The following is an 18,835-nucleotide window of genomic DNA, read 5'->3' as shown; positions in this document are numbered from 1 at the left end:
TTTTAAGTCGAAAGGTGAGAGTGTAAGGTGTATCAAAATTATTCCTAATCATAAGATTTCACATCCCTGCCCTGGTCCTTCTGTCATTGAAACCCTTTGCTGTTCCACAAGGAATTTCTCAGAACTTTATCCTTACAGCTGTGGAACTTTTTTTTAAAGAAAGACAACTATCAATTACAGAGCTTACCAAAAGACACCAAGGCGACCAGCCCGAAGGTAAAGGTTCCCTTGTTGTTTTTTTTTTTTTTTTTTTTTTTGACTTTCTTTGACTGATAAAAAGTTGAGCAGAATATGCAAAGCATTGAGAGCTTCTGAAATCTTTCTCCTTAATAAGGAGGTTTCTGCCTGACCTGCAGGACTGTGTGGAGGAGATAGTAATTCAAGAATTCCTCTGAGCAAATAAATTCTGAATAAACAGCTACTTGATTACCATTATAAAAGGATATATGGAACCAGCGTATTTGTCCTATTTGGTCTTGCGTGGCATTGTTTCAGATTTTCATGGATTCCACTATTTTTATAGCAATTATTGTAGATCAGATGCACTTTTTGTCAAAATATGGCTAATAAAAATTTTTATGAGGCCTTTAATCAATGCATATATAACACTCATGTTACACGCACACATAATAGCTAGTATTTATACAATACTTTTAAGGCTTGCAAAGCACTATAAATAATAACTACTTTTTCCTCCCAACAACCCTGGAACATAAGTGATATTGTTATCCTTTTTCTAGAAATGAGATAGACTTGCATTGTGACTTACGATCAGGTAGCTAATAAGTGGATGTGGCTAGGGCGAAACTTGGGCTTCTTGATTCCAGTACCCTGTCACTGCACCATAACCCTAAATTCATTTTACAACATTGTTTGGATACACTTCCTTTTCTCCTCTGACATCGTCACTGCTCTAGAAATAACTTGTTGGTGAGTCTGCCTGTTCAAGTCTCTCCCCACTCCAACCCAACTTCTATTCACCCCATGGGATAGGGAATTTCTCTCCTCTATAAAACTTTGGAGAAATAATGCTTCCAGATCAGTCTCTGAGACTTTGAAATCTAAGTCCCAATGATAGATTCTGTTGTGTGTTTTCAATTTTGCTGATATATATATATATATATATATATATATATATACACACATACATACATACACATACATACACATATACACTATACACCATATATGTATATATATGTATGTATTTATATATATATGAGAGGTAACATAAAGCCCCTCACCCCTTAAAAGAATGCTAATAGATTAAATTATCTCAATAATATATTTTTCTAGGGAGTGGGATTCACAGTAAGTTTGTAAAGGCTGCTCGTCAATAAAAAAAAAAAAAAAGTGAACACTATAGCTTGGCTTTTTCTGCCATGTTTCATGCTCAGGAAAAAAAGTAAGGCTCCAGTGAATATATTCACTGAATAAATTATGCCGATTTCACACATCTCTGAATCCTCCAAACCCATTAGATTACATTTTTAAAGAATATGTTTCATCTATTCATATTGGAGAAGGAAATGGTAAACCACTCTAGTATCTTTGCCAAGAAAACCCCAAATGAGGTCACAGAGTCAGACATGATTCAAACAACACAACGACATTCATACCATTCCCAAATATTCAGAAAAAATGCAATCCCTTTGTTTTTCCTTTTTTCATGTTATTATTTTTGACAAAATAAGTAAAATGATACCACGGATTTCAAATTTTTAGAACATTTCTAGACTAGTCATCATATTCTTTTTAGCTTCTGATGTTCAGTTGTATGGTAATTATCATGCTTCAAATAGAACCTGAAAATATTTCCACATATTACAAAAGTACTTCCTATTTGTGGTTATATGTAATTCAATTTAGGAGTTTAAGTAGAAATGTGAATATATGTTAAGAAAATATGAGTACTTCATATACCATCCACAATTCAGGGATTGACATAGCATTTTCCACGGTTTTCCTTATGCGTATGGAACAACAGAAAAATGACAATAATTTCACCAGTCTAAGTTGTAATATGCTACTATACAAATCGTCCAAATAATAAGCATGTTATTTTGTAGGCCAGGAACTTCTAAATGCTGTAGAGTCAAAAAAAGAAAAACTAACTAAACATCCTTTGTCTTCAATGTGCTTACTATCTATCAGTAAAAACTTTATTTGCATAAGTAAAACAAAAGTAATTATAAATTAAATACACTTAATTTGATATGACAGAGAAACTAGGATATTAGAAAAAGTGTCATACAGAAAACAGCTCTTGAGCTGAGCTTAGAAGGAAATGGGAGGAAAAAAGTGCATTCCATGCAATGGAATCAGGACATTCAAAAGTACAAGGAAATTAGACTTTGGAGGCTTAAACGAGACGTTTGTAAAGAATGGTAACATATAATAAAGCCTAGAATTTTGGTTGACCCATATTGCAAAGGGTTTGAAAAGCCAAATAAAGTTGTCTGTATTTTACTGTAGGGACAATGGGGAGCCATTGTAGATCATTGAGCAAGGAAGAAATGTCATATTGCTGACACCTTTTCTCTTTTAAAATATTTTAATTACATAATGAATTTCACAGAACTATGTTTTGTGTTTTTAGGAACATTGTTTTGCCAGGTATGTGAAAGAAAATATATGGAAAGACTAAGGAAAAAAAGATAAATTCTAAGGGCATTCTTATACCTCAAATGAGAGGGATATTCTAATACCCCATTTTTAAAGGAAAATGAGTTTTGTGACTACAGAGAAGGGAATAGATTCAAGAATTATTTTGGAGGTAGAACTGAAAAGCCTTGACAAAAATTGAATATGGAGTATGTGAAAGAGAGAAGAATTGAAGATGACTAATAGTTTACAATCAATTCTAGGATAACTAGAAAGATTGTACTACAATGGTTGGAAATGGGGAAATTGGAAAGAAAGAATAGAGAAGAATTCATTTCTTCTTCAGAAAGAGTGAGTTTTAAATGCCTATTAGACATTTATTGGACAGATCCAATATTCAAGTGTAAAAATCTTAGACACTCTGATCCAGACAATGATCCAACGCAGTTCCATGGATCAAAGGATCCATTGGGAAAAATGGTATCTTCCTCCAGAGGAAATTGATGAATTTGAAATACAGATTAAAGCATGCATTTTTCCCCATTGTTCATATTTTTCGTGTTTTATATTTGTGTCTGTTTTCTTTTGTATGACTTCATATGTATAATCTGCATCAAGTTGTTTGCCTTTACAAATAGGGAGGCAGTAAGAAAGATGAGAATTTGGAACTCAAAAATGTAAAAAGTATTAAAAATGGTTTTACGTGTAATTCAGTAAATATTTAATTAAGTGAATAAAATCACATTTTGAAAAAGGGAAAAAAGAAATCCAATATTTATGAAGTGATCTTAATAAATATTTTGTGATAAATTATATATTTTTCCGAGTTGTTGAAATTTACAAGCCTTTGTCAGGAAAATCATTCACATAAAGCTGTACCATTAAGGAAATTAGAATATGTGTAATGAAAGTAAAGAGTTGGCACAAAATAAATTTAAAATTTACTGCATTCATTTTTTAAAATGTCTTTGAATTTAGTTTTCATGAAAATATATTTATAGAGAAACATTTGCTTTTCTTTTTCATAAGGAACTTCTATTTTCTTAGCCAAGCGGCCAGAAGTAATTTTAAATGAAGTATTTAATGTTTATTATATACTAAATTTTATCATTTTATATATTAAAAATTATATATAATGAAAACAATCAGTAAGCATTTATTAAATGTGCTAGATAACAATGTTAAGCCCTGAAGTTTGTTTGTTTTTTTTTTTTTAAAGGAAAGCAAATTCCTGCTCTCAATGAGCTTAAATTTTAGTGGTAGGGGGCAGCTAGGGTGTGCAGTGGACAAAGCACTGAAATCAGGAAGACTGAGTGCAAAGCCTTAGCCACTTAACACTACCTAGCTGTGTGACCCTACACAAGTCACTTAACCCCAATTACCTCAGCAAAAAAATAAATAAATAGTGGTAAGAGATCCCAAATATAAAGATAAATCAGCATATATAATATAGACTGAAGATATCATGAAGTAAATGTAAGAACGGAGGGAAAAGAAAGTAAATATAAGAGCAGAGGGAAAATAAAGTAGTGAGCACCTAATAAAAACATATGTTATATTCTCATCAGGCAAGCTTAAAGCAGATTAAAGGAAGAACTATTAAATAAAGAGAGGCGGAAGGAGAAACAGAGAGGGAGAGAGATGAAGTCAGAGAGGAAGGGAGAGAAACAAGAGAGAGAGAGAGAGAGAGGGTGTGTGTGTGTGTGAGAGAGAGAGAGAGAGAGAGAGAGAGAGAGAGAGAAAGTGTGTGTGAGTGAGTTGGGGCCTATATTTTTCTCTGTCAAAGTAGGAAAGCAGCTTATTTATTGGGAGGGAGATATTCATGCCATTGTTGAAGAAACAAGATTGAGGGTATCTAAGGTTTCCCTGTAATTCTATAGAGAAGCTTGATTAAAATGGGAGAGCGAGAAAGAGAGCAAGAGAGGGAATGAGAGTGATGGACATGTAGGAGTGACTAATATGCTGGAGAATACAAAATAATTAAAGATAAGTAGGATCTAAGTGAGTTACTCTGTGGCTTTCTTCCATATGCTTCCCTCAAAAATTGAAAAGGGGCAGAAACACTCATATGGCTAAGTTAAAAAAGTAAACGAATAAAAAAAAAATCCCTTTTTAACATTATAAAGAATAAACAACAGGAACTCAGTAATCAAGTTAGAACTCCTACCCTTTGTACCTTAAAAGAGTTTAAGAAACGCACACATGAAAACCACTATGTCCATGAACAATTGATAACACTAATTTAATAGCTACTTGAACAGGGGGCTTGGATAAAATCCAGACGTGGACTGCAAAAGAAAGCCATATGGGTTTGATTTCAGAAAGGAGGATAAAAACAGCCTGTGGTTAAAATAGACGAAGGCTAGGAATTGGTTTTCGATCTTCATTATAATGGAATATAGAGGTGAACTGGAAGACTCTCTGTTGTCCAGGAAACCACACCTAGTTTTCCAGACTGACTACTCCAAGAACCACTGAAGGCTGAATGTGAGTGAGCCTGCTGAATAGACTGTAGGAAGTTGGGTGATGGGAAGGGAAGTATTCAGGAAAAAAACTATACCGTGTCTAAAAGTTGCCCACTCAAAGACATTTTAAACACGTACCCATATCCAAGGTCAAGGCTTAGCAATCAGTAATGACAAATCAATGTAAACTTCCAATTCAAATATTTTCAAAGAGATTCTAGATTGAAATTAATGTAAAATATTTGGATGATCTGGGTTAAGGTTGAATATTAATCAGAATTATTTAAGTAATTGATATCATGTGAAAGAAAGTAATGAAAATCAGTGTAAATACTAGGATTACTCATGGGCATATTTTCACTGCATTTGAGCCTATGTAGGTAAGGGGAATATGTAGTTTTGTGACAAAACATCCAAAATAGAGAATTTACAGATTTTTTTAATCTGTAAAACATATTTATTTGATAATATACTATGTATATTTATTTTTAAATTATGCTGTGTCATTTAAGCGGTTGTGTCCTACTCTGTGACCCCATTTGGGATTTTCTTGGCAAAGATATTGGAATGGTTTGCCACTTTCTTCTCCAGCTCATTTTATAGAAGAGGAAACTGGGTCCTGATGAATTTATTATGACTATTAAACTGGGTCACATGACTAACATATGTCAGAATTCAGACTTGAACTTACGAAGATGGAATCTCCCTGATTGTTCCATCTAGCTGCCCTTTAGGCAGATTACCTTGAACTTCATAGGAATTCCCCAACACTCAATATTCATTAATGTGGTCTCTAAGTAGAAAAAGTAATAAACTCTCATGATACAAGAAAAGGATTGTATCTTCATGTAAGTTGGGCAACTACTTTTTCTTAGGCTACAATACAATATTAAGAATCATAAATCCCAGTAACAACAGCCCTTTTACAATTATTAATTATGTGCTTATGGGAAAGTCACTTAATGTCTCAGAAACTTAGCTTCGTGATCTGCAAAATTGTGACAAATAGCATGTGTGTTAATTCAAAAGATTTTATGATTTTTAATGAAATAATGCTTATGTACAGTCCTTGAAAAGCTTAAAATTCTATGTGAGTTTGAATTATAAAGAAAAAAGGACCTGGAAGACATTACTGCCTTCTGTGCTTAAGTTCATGTCAATGTTAAAGGCCTTCCATAAACATAAATTTCTGGAGTATTATACATATAAAAACAAACTGGAATTGGTATTTCTTGCACAATGGAATTAATGTTTATTCCTTATATAAAGGTGTGTTTATTATTTTTAGGTGCAAAGGACATAATAACATCTAAAATTTACAATTCTATTGCAATGTCATGCATCTAAGAAAGAATAGATAAAATCTAGTCAATAATGACAATTCACATGCATTCACTGAATTGATCCATAGCTAGCTTGATTCAATTTTCTTTTCAAGAAAATAAGATATTCATTTTTTTCCTATTATAAAATGCTAACAATATGATTAAAAGTAAAGTGTTGACTTCTAATCTACTTGAGTATATTGTACATTGCTAGTTATTGCATATCAGGGTAATAGTAATGACCTTCATTCTCCCTCTTAATACTTGACAAGAAATCAAAAAAGAAAAAAATAGATTTTAACCCTTTAAACTGTTAAATTGACTACTACAAAAGAACCTCAATAATGCGTTGTGATGGGAAAAGGACATCAATAGTATTTGTTTGCTTTCTAAATCATCCAGGAACTTTTGCAGTTGGTTGATTAACTAAATTAAATTTTCTTCTCTGCTACCATCTTGGTATTTCAAGAGTTCACAGACACTTCTCATTCATTTGTTTGAAAGGTTTTGAAGGTGAACGAAGAAAAAGCAACCATATCCTGACAACTCTCCAAGTTTGGGGACAGAATTCTGGGTTAGGAAGGTTATAGGGCAACCTAGGCTGAGAATTCTTGCTGTAACTCTATAACTGTCCATGTATTTTTCTCCTCTGGCAGAATGAGTTATTTGCCATAAGCACTTAAAAGTGTTACTATTAAAATGTAAAATTACCTGCAATGTTGAAACAACAGGGCACCAGCATAAATGCCACATAAAACATTGCTACAATTTTAAATTAGAAATGATCCACCAATAAGCACTTAGTAAGCACCTTCTGTGTGCTATGCACATATTAAGTTACATACTGATAAAACTTTTTCTGATCTTAAAGTTGATGGAAAGAGCAAAACAGAAAGTACACATTTTAAAATAGAAGTGCAGGAATGTTAGATTTTTACACAATTGGATTTTTACTCTGCCTCTTCTGTTTTAAACCTTTCAAAAAAAATTTCCATCAACTAGTTACGACTTCATGCAAACAGCAAATCTAAACTGAATGGTTGTTAGATTTTATTTAAAGATGCTACATAGGAAATAATCTAAGTCTTATGACTAGCATATATCTTCATTCCTTTTTACTGAGTAACTACAAATAAGTTTCTTATTTAATAGGAATAAAAATCATCTAGTTTATAATCCATCTATTCTAAAAAACCATGATATATATTCATTTTCTGTCTCTGTTTCTCTGTCTCTGTGTGTGTCTCTCTGTCTCTGTATCTCTCTGTCTCTGTCTCTTTCTGTGTCTCTCTGTCTCTAATTCTCACTGTTCTAATTGCTTACTGCATGAACAAAAAGGAGGCTAGATTGTATGTTTGTATAACGTGACCATATTCAAAAATTTCAATAGAATTCTGGAATGTCATATCTTATTCCAATACCTCCATCCATTTGGGAGAAACATTCCTGCATGGTAGTTATATTAAGTCCTAGAACACTACAGGGCCTTGAATTTTTGCCATCATCATCATTATCACCACCACTAACATTTATATAGTACTTAAAGGTTTACAAAGTTCTTTACAGATGTTCACTCTCATCTCATCTAGTCTCTGAGGAAAATGTAATTATTAATTCTTATTTTACAGATAAGGAAACTGAGTCTCTGAGTTAGATTAGGTGAGAATCACATGGCTATGAAGTGAGACAGAATATCAAGTCAGGAATTTCTAACCCTAAATACAGAGCATGAATCATTATGTCAGCGAGCTGTCATACCACTTTACCTACATGCTAGTTATAGCCACTCAAAAGTCTGACGTAGCCATCCACAGCCATCGCTAAAGAACTAGAAATGAGCATCACGGTGGATGGTGCTTGGTGAGAGCAAGAAGGAAGGAAATATAAATACCAAAATTATAAATAAAGATGGGCTACCCACGTGACAAGAACAGGAGATAATAGGCTGACAGTTCTTATTTTCCACTATTCAAGAGAAAGGAGAGCAGGATCCCATATAGCAGGTGTTTATTTGTGTGGGTTTTTTGGTTTATTTTTGTTACCTCTATCCCCTTGTGGACCACCTATGAAAGGACATGGATGACAGAAGCCCAAATCAGCCATGAATGAACAGATTGTGTTTTTTGTCAATGAAAGGAACACCCCAAACTGCTGAGATCATGACACCTTTTCAGAAAGTGAATAATGACAAGCCATGCACTGATAACATACCAACATGCCTGCAGTTCACCCACAGGAATCAAATGATGTTTAGCAGATCCATTTTGTCTAAGAAGCAAGGCTTTTAAATGGACTTAACAGTAGATCTATACTTTCAAAACTGGGGGCGGGGGGAGATGAACCATGAAATGGAAGAACAACATCTTTAAAAATTCTAAAATAGAAAGGAAAGGAAATAGGGATAAAGGGAGTCGATGGGCAAAATAAGTTTTCAATCAACACAAAAAGCACAGGGCAGCATCATGAAGAATAAATGCTGTCAAATTAATCTAATCTGCTCCTTGTCAAGAAAGTGAAAATAAACCTGGTATACTGAAGCAAAGGAAAATGGGTAGTGAAACTAAGCATTAAGAGTCACTTCTGGGGTTTTAGTGAGTTGAAAAATATTGTCTAGGGTTACTTTGGAGATAAGGCCCAAATAGCTGAAAGACAAGGTGTGCAGAAAGATCAAGAAAAAGATAAAATGATCTTTAGAAGAATTTTGTAGGGATGCAGGGTTAACATTTTAATATTTGTATTAATTATTGCTTTTTATTTTTTATTTTTGTTTTTTTGCTGAGGCAATTGGGTTTAAGTGACTTGCCCAGGGTCACACAGCTAGGAGGTGTTCAGTGTCTGAGATCAAATTTGAATTCAGGTCCTCCTAACTTCAGGGCTGGTGCTCTATCCACCGCATCACCTCGCTGACACACATTAATTATTTCTATAAAATCCTGACAGTTGTGTTGTATAACTCATATTTTGAACATTTTTTTTAACCAGAGAATGACACTGATTTCCTTTTGTAAAGAAATAATCAGTTTACAGCATTAATTATAAGAGCATAAGGACATAAACCAAATGTGAAAAATATGTTCAGTGTGTAAATTAGATAAAAATTCAGGATGAGATCATTTCTTAGCAAAATCTATGAAGTATATGAATGAATACATTCCTGGGAAGCAGAAGAGTAACTTTCAATACCACTCTCAGATCTGACATTACTTCCTTCAAATGTAACAATGCTTTGGACAAAAAAATCTCTAAAGTAAAAGCAAGAAGTCTAAATCTAAAGTAGAATTTAAGATGACAATGTATACCATATAAATATATGACTAATACTTTCAAATAAGATAAATGAGGATAAGGATACTCTAAATCCTAATTGTTCATAATTTCTTATTTTTGCATATTTATATTAAAAATTCACATTTTCAAAGGGAATGAATAGCTGCTAACAATATAATTTGTGATATCTAAAACTAAATAAATTATGAATCATCATATATATGTATATTTGTATGTATACATGTATATATACATACAAACACATATATACATATATATATATATATATATTCATTCTTTGGTTCATACTACCTAATTAAAACTTCTCTTTAGTTCTTCTAAAAGTGTAGTGGAAAAATGAAGAGTTGTGGAAGTGAGGGGGCCCATCACTGTACCTTAGTCTTGATTGTTTCTTGTCACAGCCATTACAGGTGACAAAACCATTTTTCATATCTTCATCTCTCATCCTTTAATTGATATGAATTTCCATCCATGGTTCTCTTGGGCCTGCTTTGTATTTGAATGTATATAATTAGGCATGTATATGTGGTTTCCTCAAAAGAACATGAAGGTCATTGAGGGCAAGAGCTATATCACTTTTCTATTGATACTCTCAGGCCTGAGAAGATAGCAGATGCTTAATAAATTCTTGCTGATTAAATTAAGTCTCTCCCTGAATTAGAGATAATGGCTTTTCATAGTAGAATGTCTATATTCCTCCTGTAGGAAATGTCACTTCCTATCTTTTTATTTACATAAATAGGGATCTTGCATTTAGAACACCGGCTCCTAAGAGAGTGAAAATGTGCCCAACATTAAAAGAAGAAAATTATTTACTTCCCAAAAATGTCATTTTGAACATATGTAACTTTTTTATTTAATTTAAAACATTATGATTTTGCCATGTAAGACTCTATGGCAGATAATGTAGTTTTGCATAAATGTTGAGATAGAGGATAATCCTTGTACACATTTCAAGACTCTCTTATTTGATTACAAGATCCTTGAAGACAATGGTTGGGTCTTTTGATTATCAGAATTTATCAAGGTGCCTTTGTTTTGTTTTGGTAAAAGGTACTTGATAAAAACAAACCTGCTGGTTTGTTGAATAGAATTAAGGAAATGATAGCAAATATCTCTGTTCAATATTCAGTCTAAATTCAATTAAATTGTTCTGTTGACTATTGATACATAGCAGAGTATAAGTTTTAGGCAACAATCGGCCCTTTTTTCTGAAAACAGTCTGAGAAATAGGCTTGGATATTGAAATCTTCTCATCTCCAAGAAGAAAACATGTCCTTACAATCCTCTGTCACTCTTCCTCTTCCCCCATACATATGTCAATGTCTTCCTCAAGATCAATGAAAATTAAAATCATAAAGTTATCAGTAACTTTGAAAAAAAATGAAAAAACAAGTCAAATTTAAAATAACTACATGTTAGGATAATCCACATTTTACCTATTAAAACACTCCAATGTGGACATAAGAAACAGGTTTCATTGATCGTGAAATGCATGGAGTTGGTAATCTATAAAATAAATGTCAAGTCCTCTCCCCCAATATATATTCTCTTGCTTAATGATCTCACCAACACACACACTCTCTCTTTTTTCAAAATTACTGTGTAGACAACACCCAAATCTCCATGTCCATCGCTACCAAACTTGGTCCAGTACTCAGGTCCTGCATTTATAGTTCCCTTCTGGATCGCTCCACCTGGATGTGCAAAAGCATCTCAAACTCAAGATGTACAGAGATGAACTCATCATCTTCCTCCAAAATCTGGACCTCTCCCTAACATCTCTTTCTATTTATGGCAAGCCTATTCTCCCCATTGCCCAGCCTGATAACTCGGAAGTCAGCTTGAACTCATCTCTTTCCTTCACTCTACACATAATCAGTTTTTGAAAGCTTCAGATTTTATCTACCTTCACAATATCCTTTGCCTTTTCTCCCCTTCTCACATCAGTTGCAATCACCTTTGTTCAGATGTTCATCTTCTCTCATCTAAACCATTGCAATTGCCTCCTAACTTGTTTTCCTGATCTACTCTAAACCCTTTTCAATCCATACTGCTATAGAATTCTTCTAAATGGGGCACCCTGATAATTTCACTCAAATGTTTCTTTTTACCCATATCCATTGTTCTCTGGTGAAAATAAGCTCTACTTCCTTAGAAGTCTTAGAGTATTTCATCATGGACCTCTGACTTAACTCATCTCACTCTCATTTCATAGTTAAATATACACTCATGACTTCTTCCCAACCCCATACCAAACAATCAGCTATTTGAAGTCATATATGATTCAGTTCTTGCTGTAAATCTCTAGCACATAACCTCATGCCTTACACAAAGCAGTCACTTAACAAATGTTTGTGGACTAAATGATGTCAACATAGAACTAATAATAATTTCATTGTTATAGAAATGAAGGAACAAGTATGTGGAACATCAAGTAAATGTAACCCCCAAATGACTATATTATCATGATCATTTTCCTTACAAACAAAAAAAAAAGGAAGATAAGATTTTTATAAATATTAATGTGTGAAGACACAAATTCACACAAAGCAAAAAGTGAATGAAGAAGTACTAAAATTAATTAAGATGTTGCAATGGCTGACTTTCTGACATCATTTAAATTATTTTGAGAAACCTGCCTTAAATAAGTAGAAAAGTCATGATTAAAAACAATGGAGACCTAAAAAGCTAGCTATTTTAACAAGAGAAATCAGACACATCATCCATGTCTGTGTTAAATGTCATTGAAATCACTCTGCTTTGATTTCGTAAATACGCCACTGTCTATTTTGGATAGCAAGTACTCAATATCCTTGATTTCCTAGGGGATATTATTGGCAAAATTACACCCAACAAATGGAAATGTGTTTTGTTTTTCATCTTTTACAGTTTTTTACCTAGAAAACATCCACTAAGTCCAAGATACAGAAGAGGATGGATAGGGGAAACCAACATTTTGAAGGTTTTTAAAAGGATAGTCAATATTTGACCTACACTCTCCTATAACTTACCCTATGTGTAAGGCATTGCGCTTACACGGTATACTTTAACGAAGGTCCAACAATACTCAATCTGTCTTAATATATTCTTTGTTAATATCTGTCAATGTCTCTATCTCCCCCTCCAACCTGGAGAGAAGGTCCCATTATTCATTGGGCTTAAATAACAAATTTATCATCTGCATAGAGGCTATTAGGGAGCAGAAGAAGGTCTGGAGTTGCCTTTAGGTTATCCATACTAATTCATCGGTATAAGTAACTGTCACCATAGAAGTAGACATAGCCTAGAACTAGAGAGAAGAGATACAAGGGTGAATATCAATTTGGTAGAGAGTATAGAATGTAGGGGCTAGAAATAGTCTTGGAGACCAAAGCTCTAACTGTCTAGATAAAGAAACTAAAGTTAAAGTCAGGGGTTATTTCTTTAGTACCAAATAACACAGGACTAGGCTCTAGTTATTCTGATTCCTACTGTAGACCTCAAATCTATATTATTATAATATCTATTATAATATTATATTATTAACTATATATTATTTATTATATAATATATGATATATGATATATTATATAATATTAATTATAAACTATAATATTAGTTATAAATCAGAGTATGTACACCAGAGTAAAGCAAAGCAATGAATTTCAGCTGTGTGCACATGTGGGATAAGGGGAAAACATGATCACAAGGATGGGGAAAAACCTAGATCTTCAAAATGTGGTACTTATGGAGAAGGATTGAAGGAGGAAGGAACAAGGATGCTTAATACTTCATTAAATTAATTAGCAATTTGGTCTTTTAGTTTGATACCATCTCTGTTCAAAGCCTTCCAATAACCTTCAGTATTAATAGAATACTGGGATTTTCTCCTTTTTTAGATGAGATCTGCTTTGCCTAGTCCTACCAACTCATGCATCTCCTAATAGTACGTTTTCACATTCAGGCTACAAGCAATCATGTTGTATTCCTTTTACCATCCTCTACCACCAAATATAAATGGAAGGTCAGAATGCTCTAATAGAAGCTATTTGAAGGTAGGGACTACTTTGTCTTCGTATCCTCAGCACCTGCCACAGTGTCTACTGTGGATTTGAAAAAAACTGCTTATTGATTAATTTGTTATTCTACAATTAACACCCACTGCAGATGTAATATAGTATATAGCTTATTTAAAGTCCCAGAACTTAATGGTTTACTATCTGCACCTGATTCTGCCAAATAAAAAGGTGCAAAAGACCTTTGATTTACCACTGAGATGTGCTTCATTACTCCGTCCTTTCAATTTTCTAAGGTTTCGGGTATTTTCTTTTCCCATACTCTGCCATTATAATAACTTGTTTTCATTAGTTCTCCCCATTTATGAATAGGATGCACTGTAACACTAAAAGGCTTTATATTTCTGTCCTGTAAATTATCTTTTCAAACTTTAAAATGAAAGTAAAGCCAAAGCAATTAGTTATCACTGCATTGTTCCCCACATGTTGGAATGAAATGCTAAATATTGGAAGTAATACCAATTAAAAACAAGGACAGAATCCAAAATGGTCTTTTCATGGAAAATCCATGGAAATCCAATACAAATCCTGATTAAAACCTAACCAAGCAAGACACTCTAGATTACCTGGATTCCAATTAAATATGACAAATGAATACCTGACAGGTTTCAATTCCAAATCTATTTATGCCAGAATGATCCATTAATATGAAAGATGAAATTACCAGAATCTCAGCAATTCAATTGTACTTTACAGCTGTAAGACAAGTAACTAGAAAACTTGGACCTAACAAAACTCTCCCTCAAATGTCAACTGCTCCATTTAGAGAAACTGAAGTACATCCTATCTCCTTCTGTCATTACCTATAGATCACTGCTAAAAGAATTTCTGCAAAGCAGATGACAAGCTACTATATAAATGCAAAATTTCAAAAGCAACAGCAAAATCCCAAGACCAGAAGGATCACGTTCTTGAGGAAAGCCCCCACTTTTGTCGGAGCTCAAAATAAAGTGATTCTGACTTTTTGTTTTTAATAAACAATTAAGAATGTCACCTGAAAAGTATTTTCCCTAATGATGGTCTCACCTGTTACTTATCCTATGGCATATTTCTAAAACATAACATATATGTGGCATAGTTATGTTTTGATGAATCATTTTCATAATTCTTTTTCAAAGAAATCGAATACCCATACATGAACTAAAAACCATCAAGGTAACTTGAAGATGATTTAGATTACAATAGTCAAGAGTCTAAATCTATTCTCTAATCAAACAAAATGTCTTCGAAGAACCAAAATAACACACAAATGAATATTTTGTCCTTTATAGACTTCTCAATGGATTAAGAAAATCTTTATGTTCAATGAAAGCTATTGGTGAAAACTAAAGATTAGTTTAAATTCATAATATGTATGTCAATGCTGTCTTCTTCTAAATATATGTGACAGTTTTCCAGAGGAACCTTATCACTGGCCAAGTGATTGTCAACATATATCTTAACTACACAGTCATCGGCATTTCAATTTAAAATGAAAAAACTTCTTAAAATCTATCAAGTGTGGCTCCAAAGGGCTCTTCAGCTTAAAAGCAGCAACATAACAACCTCTTTCTACCCATATAAATACACACTATCATACACACAGATAAGCATGCCTTCGTAGCCATAAGGCAAAATGCCAATTTGAACCCTGAATAATTAAACAACATGGACCATCAATCATTAGATCCAAGATCAGACCTACTCAGCCAAACAATAATGGTGAATGTTGTCAAAATAATTATTTAATGAGATTAACTTTAATAATAATTTCATTCTCGGTCAGTTATTCCTTTCTGTACTATAATGCCCAATTTCAAAGTTGCTGTATAAAAATATATCGATTTTTTATTTCTAAAATATTTGTTAATTTACATATTTTGGCTACAGAAAACAATATACTTTTAAAAGGAAAGTTTTATTTCAATTTGGGGATGGAACAGGGAAGGATGATCACTAAGTGTTAAGCCAATTACTGAATTCTTCTAAAGCTAACTTTTGATTTTGTACTATAGTCAAACTACTTGAAATTCTCCTTCCTCCTACATGTAAACACATTTTCCTACCTAGATAGATATATGTATATACATACATTTGAAATAATTACAAAAATAATCAAAACTTCAGCATTCTACAGACTAGCAAAAACCTATTATTTGGGGCCTAGGAACGTATATGGCCTGAAAATAAAATCTAGTATGTGTCTTGGAGAATTTTTTAAAGTGTTATGTTTCTCAATGATTTCTTTTCATACATGAAACTTCCACTAAATATTTACTATTGCTTTTTTCTAATGTAAAAGAATACGAATCCAACACCTCATAATGAGGGGGAAAAAAGGTGTTTCTTTCCTTGCTAGATAAATTTGAATATTGCATTCAAGTGGCAGATTCTACTAGGATTGTCATAATTTACGGGTAACTTGGTTCTCCTCCTCTGACTCTCGCAGCATCTAGCTGAAGTCAAATATAATTTTTGAAAACACTTCTCTTAATGCCTGGGAAAAAGTGAGAGTTGAGCAAGGTGTTTTCATTGTTATTTTCCTTCAGTAAGACTGGACATTTGCAATCGAAGAAATAGTTGCATGACAAAAATGAATAGAAGAAAACAAATACATGAGCTTTCTCGGTTTCGGTTATAAAGAATTGTGCCTGGATTGCTTCCTCCATGTTGGCTGCTTCACTGACATTTTTATTAGTAAATTTACTGTTTCAGAGGAATAGTTTTAAGATAACGGAACAATTTCAGTTGATTTTATTTGTAGAGTTATGATTCCTTATTTGATATCCCTGCTTTTTAACAAACCTTGTCATTTTAAAATAAAATTGTTTAGTTTAAACTATTTTATGGTAGTTTTAGACTGGCCTTTCCACAAGTCTACTTATTATGGCTCTCTAGCGTGATTATGCGTGTGAATGTTGTGTTTGGCCCTACCATTTTCCATATGCTCTGCCTCACCAACACTGCCATCCGGCGTAGTCCTCTCATAGTTGTCCTCTGGGAGTGGAAGGGCACCCAGTCTTGGCCCTGATGAACTCTTACTGCTTGGTGTTTCGGACTCCTCCAGCCCGCTGTCATAGCAACTCTGCAATGACCCCTGATGTGGGTCCTGAGGCTGACTCACAACAGAAAACGTCACTCTACGAAATGGCTGCAAGAGAAAAGATTCTGAATGTCACTAAATGGGAAGGCGTGGAAATCATTGATTTTTAAAACATGAATTAAGTACAGCAATGCCTACAACTTACTAAGGAGGTAAAAATGGTCAATCTTTTAAAACATTTAATGAATTAGGTGCTATCGTTTGGTACAGATTTCAGAAAGAAAAAAAGCAATATTGGATAAAAGCCCACATAAAAATCTTGATTGACATAAGAAAAAATTCATACTTGATAATTTTAGAATCTGTCTTTCCTGTATAACTATAATATATAGAATATAGATTATTATAGAATACAGAAGTTAATATAGAAATTATCTGCAAAAATGGCTGCCTGTAATTTTGGAAGTCAACAAGTCAAGTCAATATGGATTTATTGGGTACCTATTATGTGGCAAGTGCTCTCCCAAGAACGGGGGATGCAAAGAAAGGTTAAAACCAAAACAAAATGATCGTTATTTTCAAAGAACTCACAATCTAGTAGAAACTTCTGGGAATAGCATTAATGCAAAATAAAACATGCTAATTTTTTTTAGCACTTGTGACAGCTAGTCTCCATGTTGTTTGTCTGTGGTTGGCCATATTTAGCTCTCATAAACAATCAAGGCTTTACAAACAGTACAATTCATAGCAAATTTATGACAACGGATTGAAATATTGACCATTATAGACATGTTTACTAAAGTATTAGATATATCTGTGTGGATTTTACCTTGGATTTTAAAAGATGGAAAAATGTGCTAGTCGTAGTGTATGAGCGAAGACATTCATTGACCGGTTTAAGGACAACACTAGCATCTAGACACTAGTAAGTTATTGCTAGGAAGCCCCTATAAGATTAAATGGAGAAATCTAGGGGATTTACAGAGGAAAACATACACCAGGTATACAGGATGGTTGGATTCATAATCTTTAGCACGGAAAGAAGTAGCCATTAAAATATGACAAATTGTCTCCAATATTGGAGACAAAAGATAACCAATTCAGTAAACATGTATTAATTATTTATGAGATGGAAAGATGGAAATAAATACAGTACTTGACCTTAAGTAGTTCACAGTCTATTAAAAACTAAGTTGAACAGAATTATTATAATATGTTAGAAAATTATTAAGTGTATAGAAAAAGCCAAACAACTGCATTTGAGAAATTCGTGAAGAGAAAGATAACCTAAATCTAAATCTATAGATTTAGAATCAAGGAAATGATATTGGAAGAACTGGTGCTTGAACTGAGGTTTAGAAAAAAAGAATAAGGTCAACAACTAAAAACTGTTGCAATTCCAGGTAGAGACATATAAAAATAGGGAAGAGGAAGGAAAAAATAGATCAGAGGACAATGAGTTGATCAGTTAATATGTAGCAGAGAGTGAACACAAAATACTTTAAATAATAATCTCATAAAGAATTTGAATTATAGTAATTGGAAGGAAGGAAAGAACTTTACTAAATTACTATGTACCAAGTATTGTACTAGTACCTTACAGAAACGACCTCATTTGATCCTGACAACATCTTGACAAGGTAGCTGCATATATTTGTATTTTAGACATGAAGAAGCTGGGGTAGACAGAAGGTAAGTATTTTGCCCAAGGCCACATGGCTATTAAATGTCTAAGGTAAAATTTGAATTCAGAGTTTTCCGACTACAGGTTCAGGGCTCCCTTGGGATCATTTAGTTCATTTAGTTGTCAATTTTTAGTGGTCAATAGCAACAACTAGGTTTTTTGAACAACTAAGGAAATGGCATAATCATGTCCAGATGTTATTCCATGTACTAGCCCTGTTGCTAAAGATTGATTGGACAGGTCAAAGATTGAAAGGAAGAAATCGCTATATTGGGGACGAAAAAAGAATCAAGTAATGAACAGGACCAATGTTCGGGGTGAATGAAATAATGATAACCGATGATGGTGATAAATCAGAACCACTAAATTTTCTTTTGTTTTCCCTGCTA

At 33.3% G+C, this 18,835-nt stretch overlaps 1 protein-coding gene across 4 annotated transcripts in view; it reads right to left on the bottom strand.

The window, feature by feature from the left end:
* Positions 1-18,835, bottom strand: part of PCDH7 (protocadherin 7) — a 466,821-nt gene that overhangs the window by 245,541 nt on the left and 202,445 nt on the right. For 3 of the 4 annotated variants that reach the window (XM_031943109.1, XM_031943111.1, XM_031943112.1), the window contains exon 2: positions 16,654-16,870. In XM_031943109.1, coding sequence (XP_031798969.1) covers positions 16,654-16,870 — 217 coding nt within the window. The remainder of the gene's footprint in view (positions 1-16,653; positions 16,871-18,835) is intronic. The other variant, XM_031943110.1, reaches the window with a different exon arrangement.

This window comes from Sarcophilus harrisii, chromosome 6 (genome assembly GCF_902635505.1).
Source record: "Sarcophilus harrisii chromosome 6, mSarHar1.11, whole genome shotgun sequence".
In the NCBI taxonomy this organism is placed as follows: domain Eukaryota; kingdom Metazoa; phylum Chordata; class Mammalia; order Dasyuromorphia; family Dasyuridae; genus Sarcophilus; species Sarcophilus harrisii.
The sequence above is the reverse complement of the archived record's forward strand: the minus strand, read 5'-3'. Positions and strand labels throughout refer to the sequence as shown.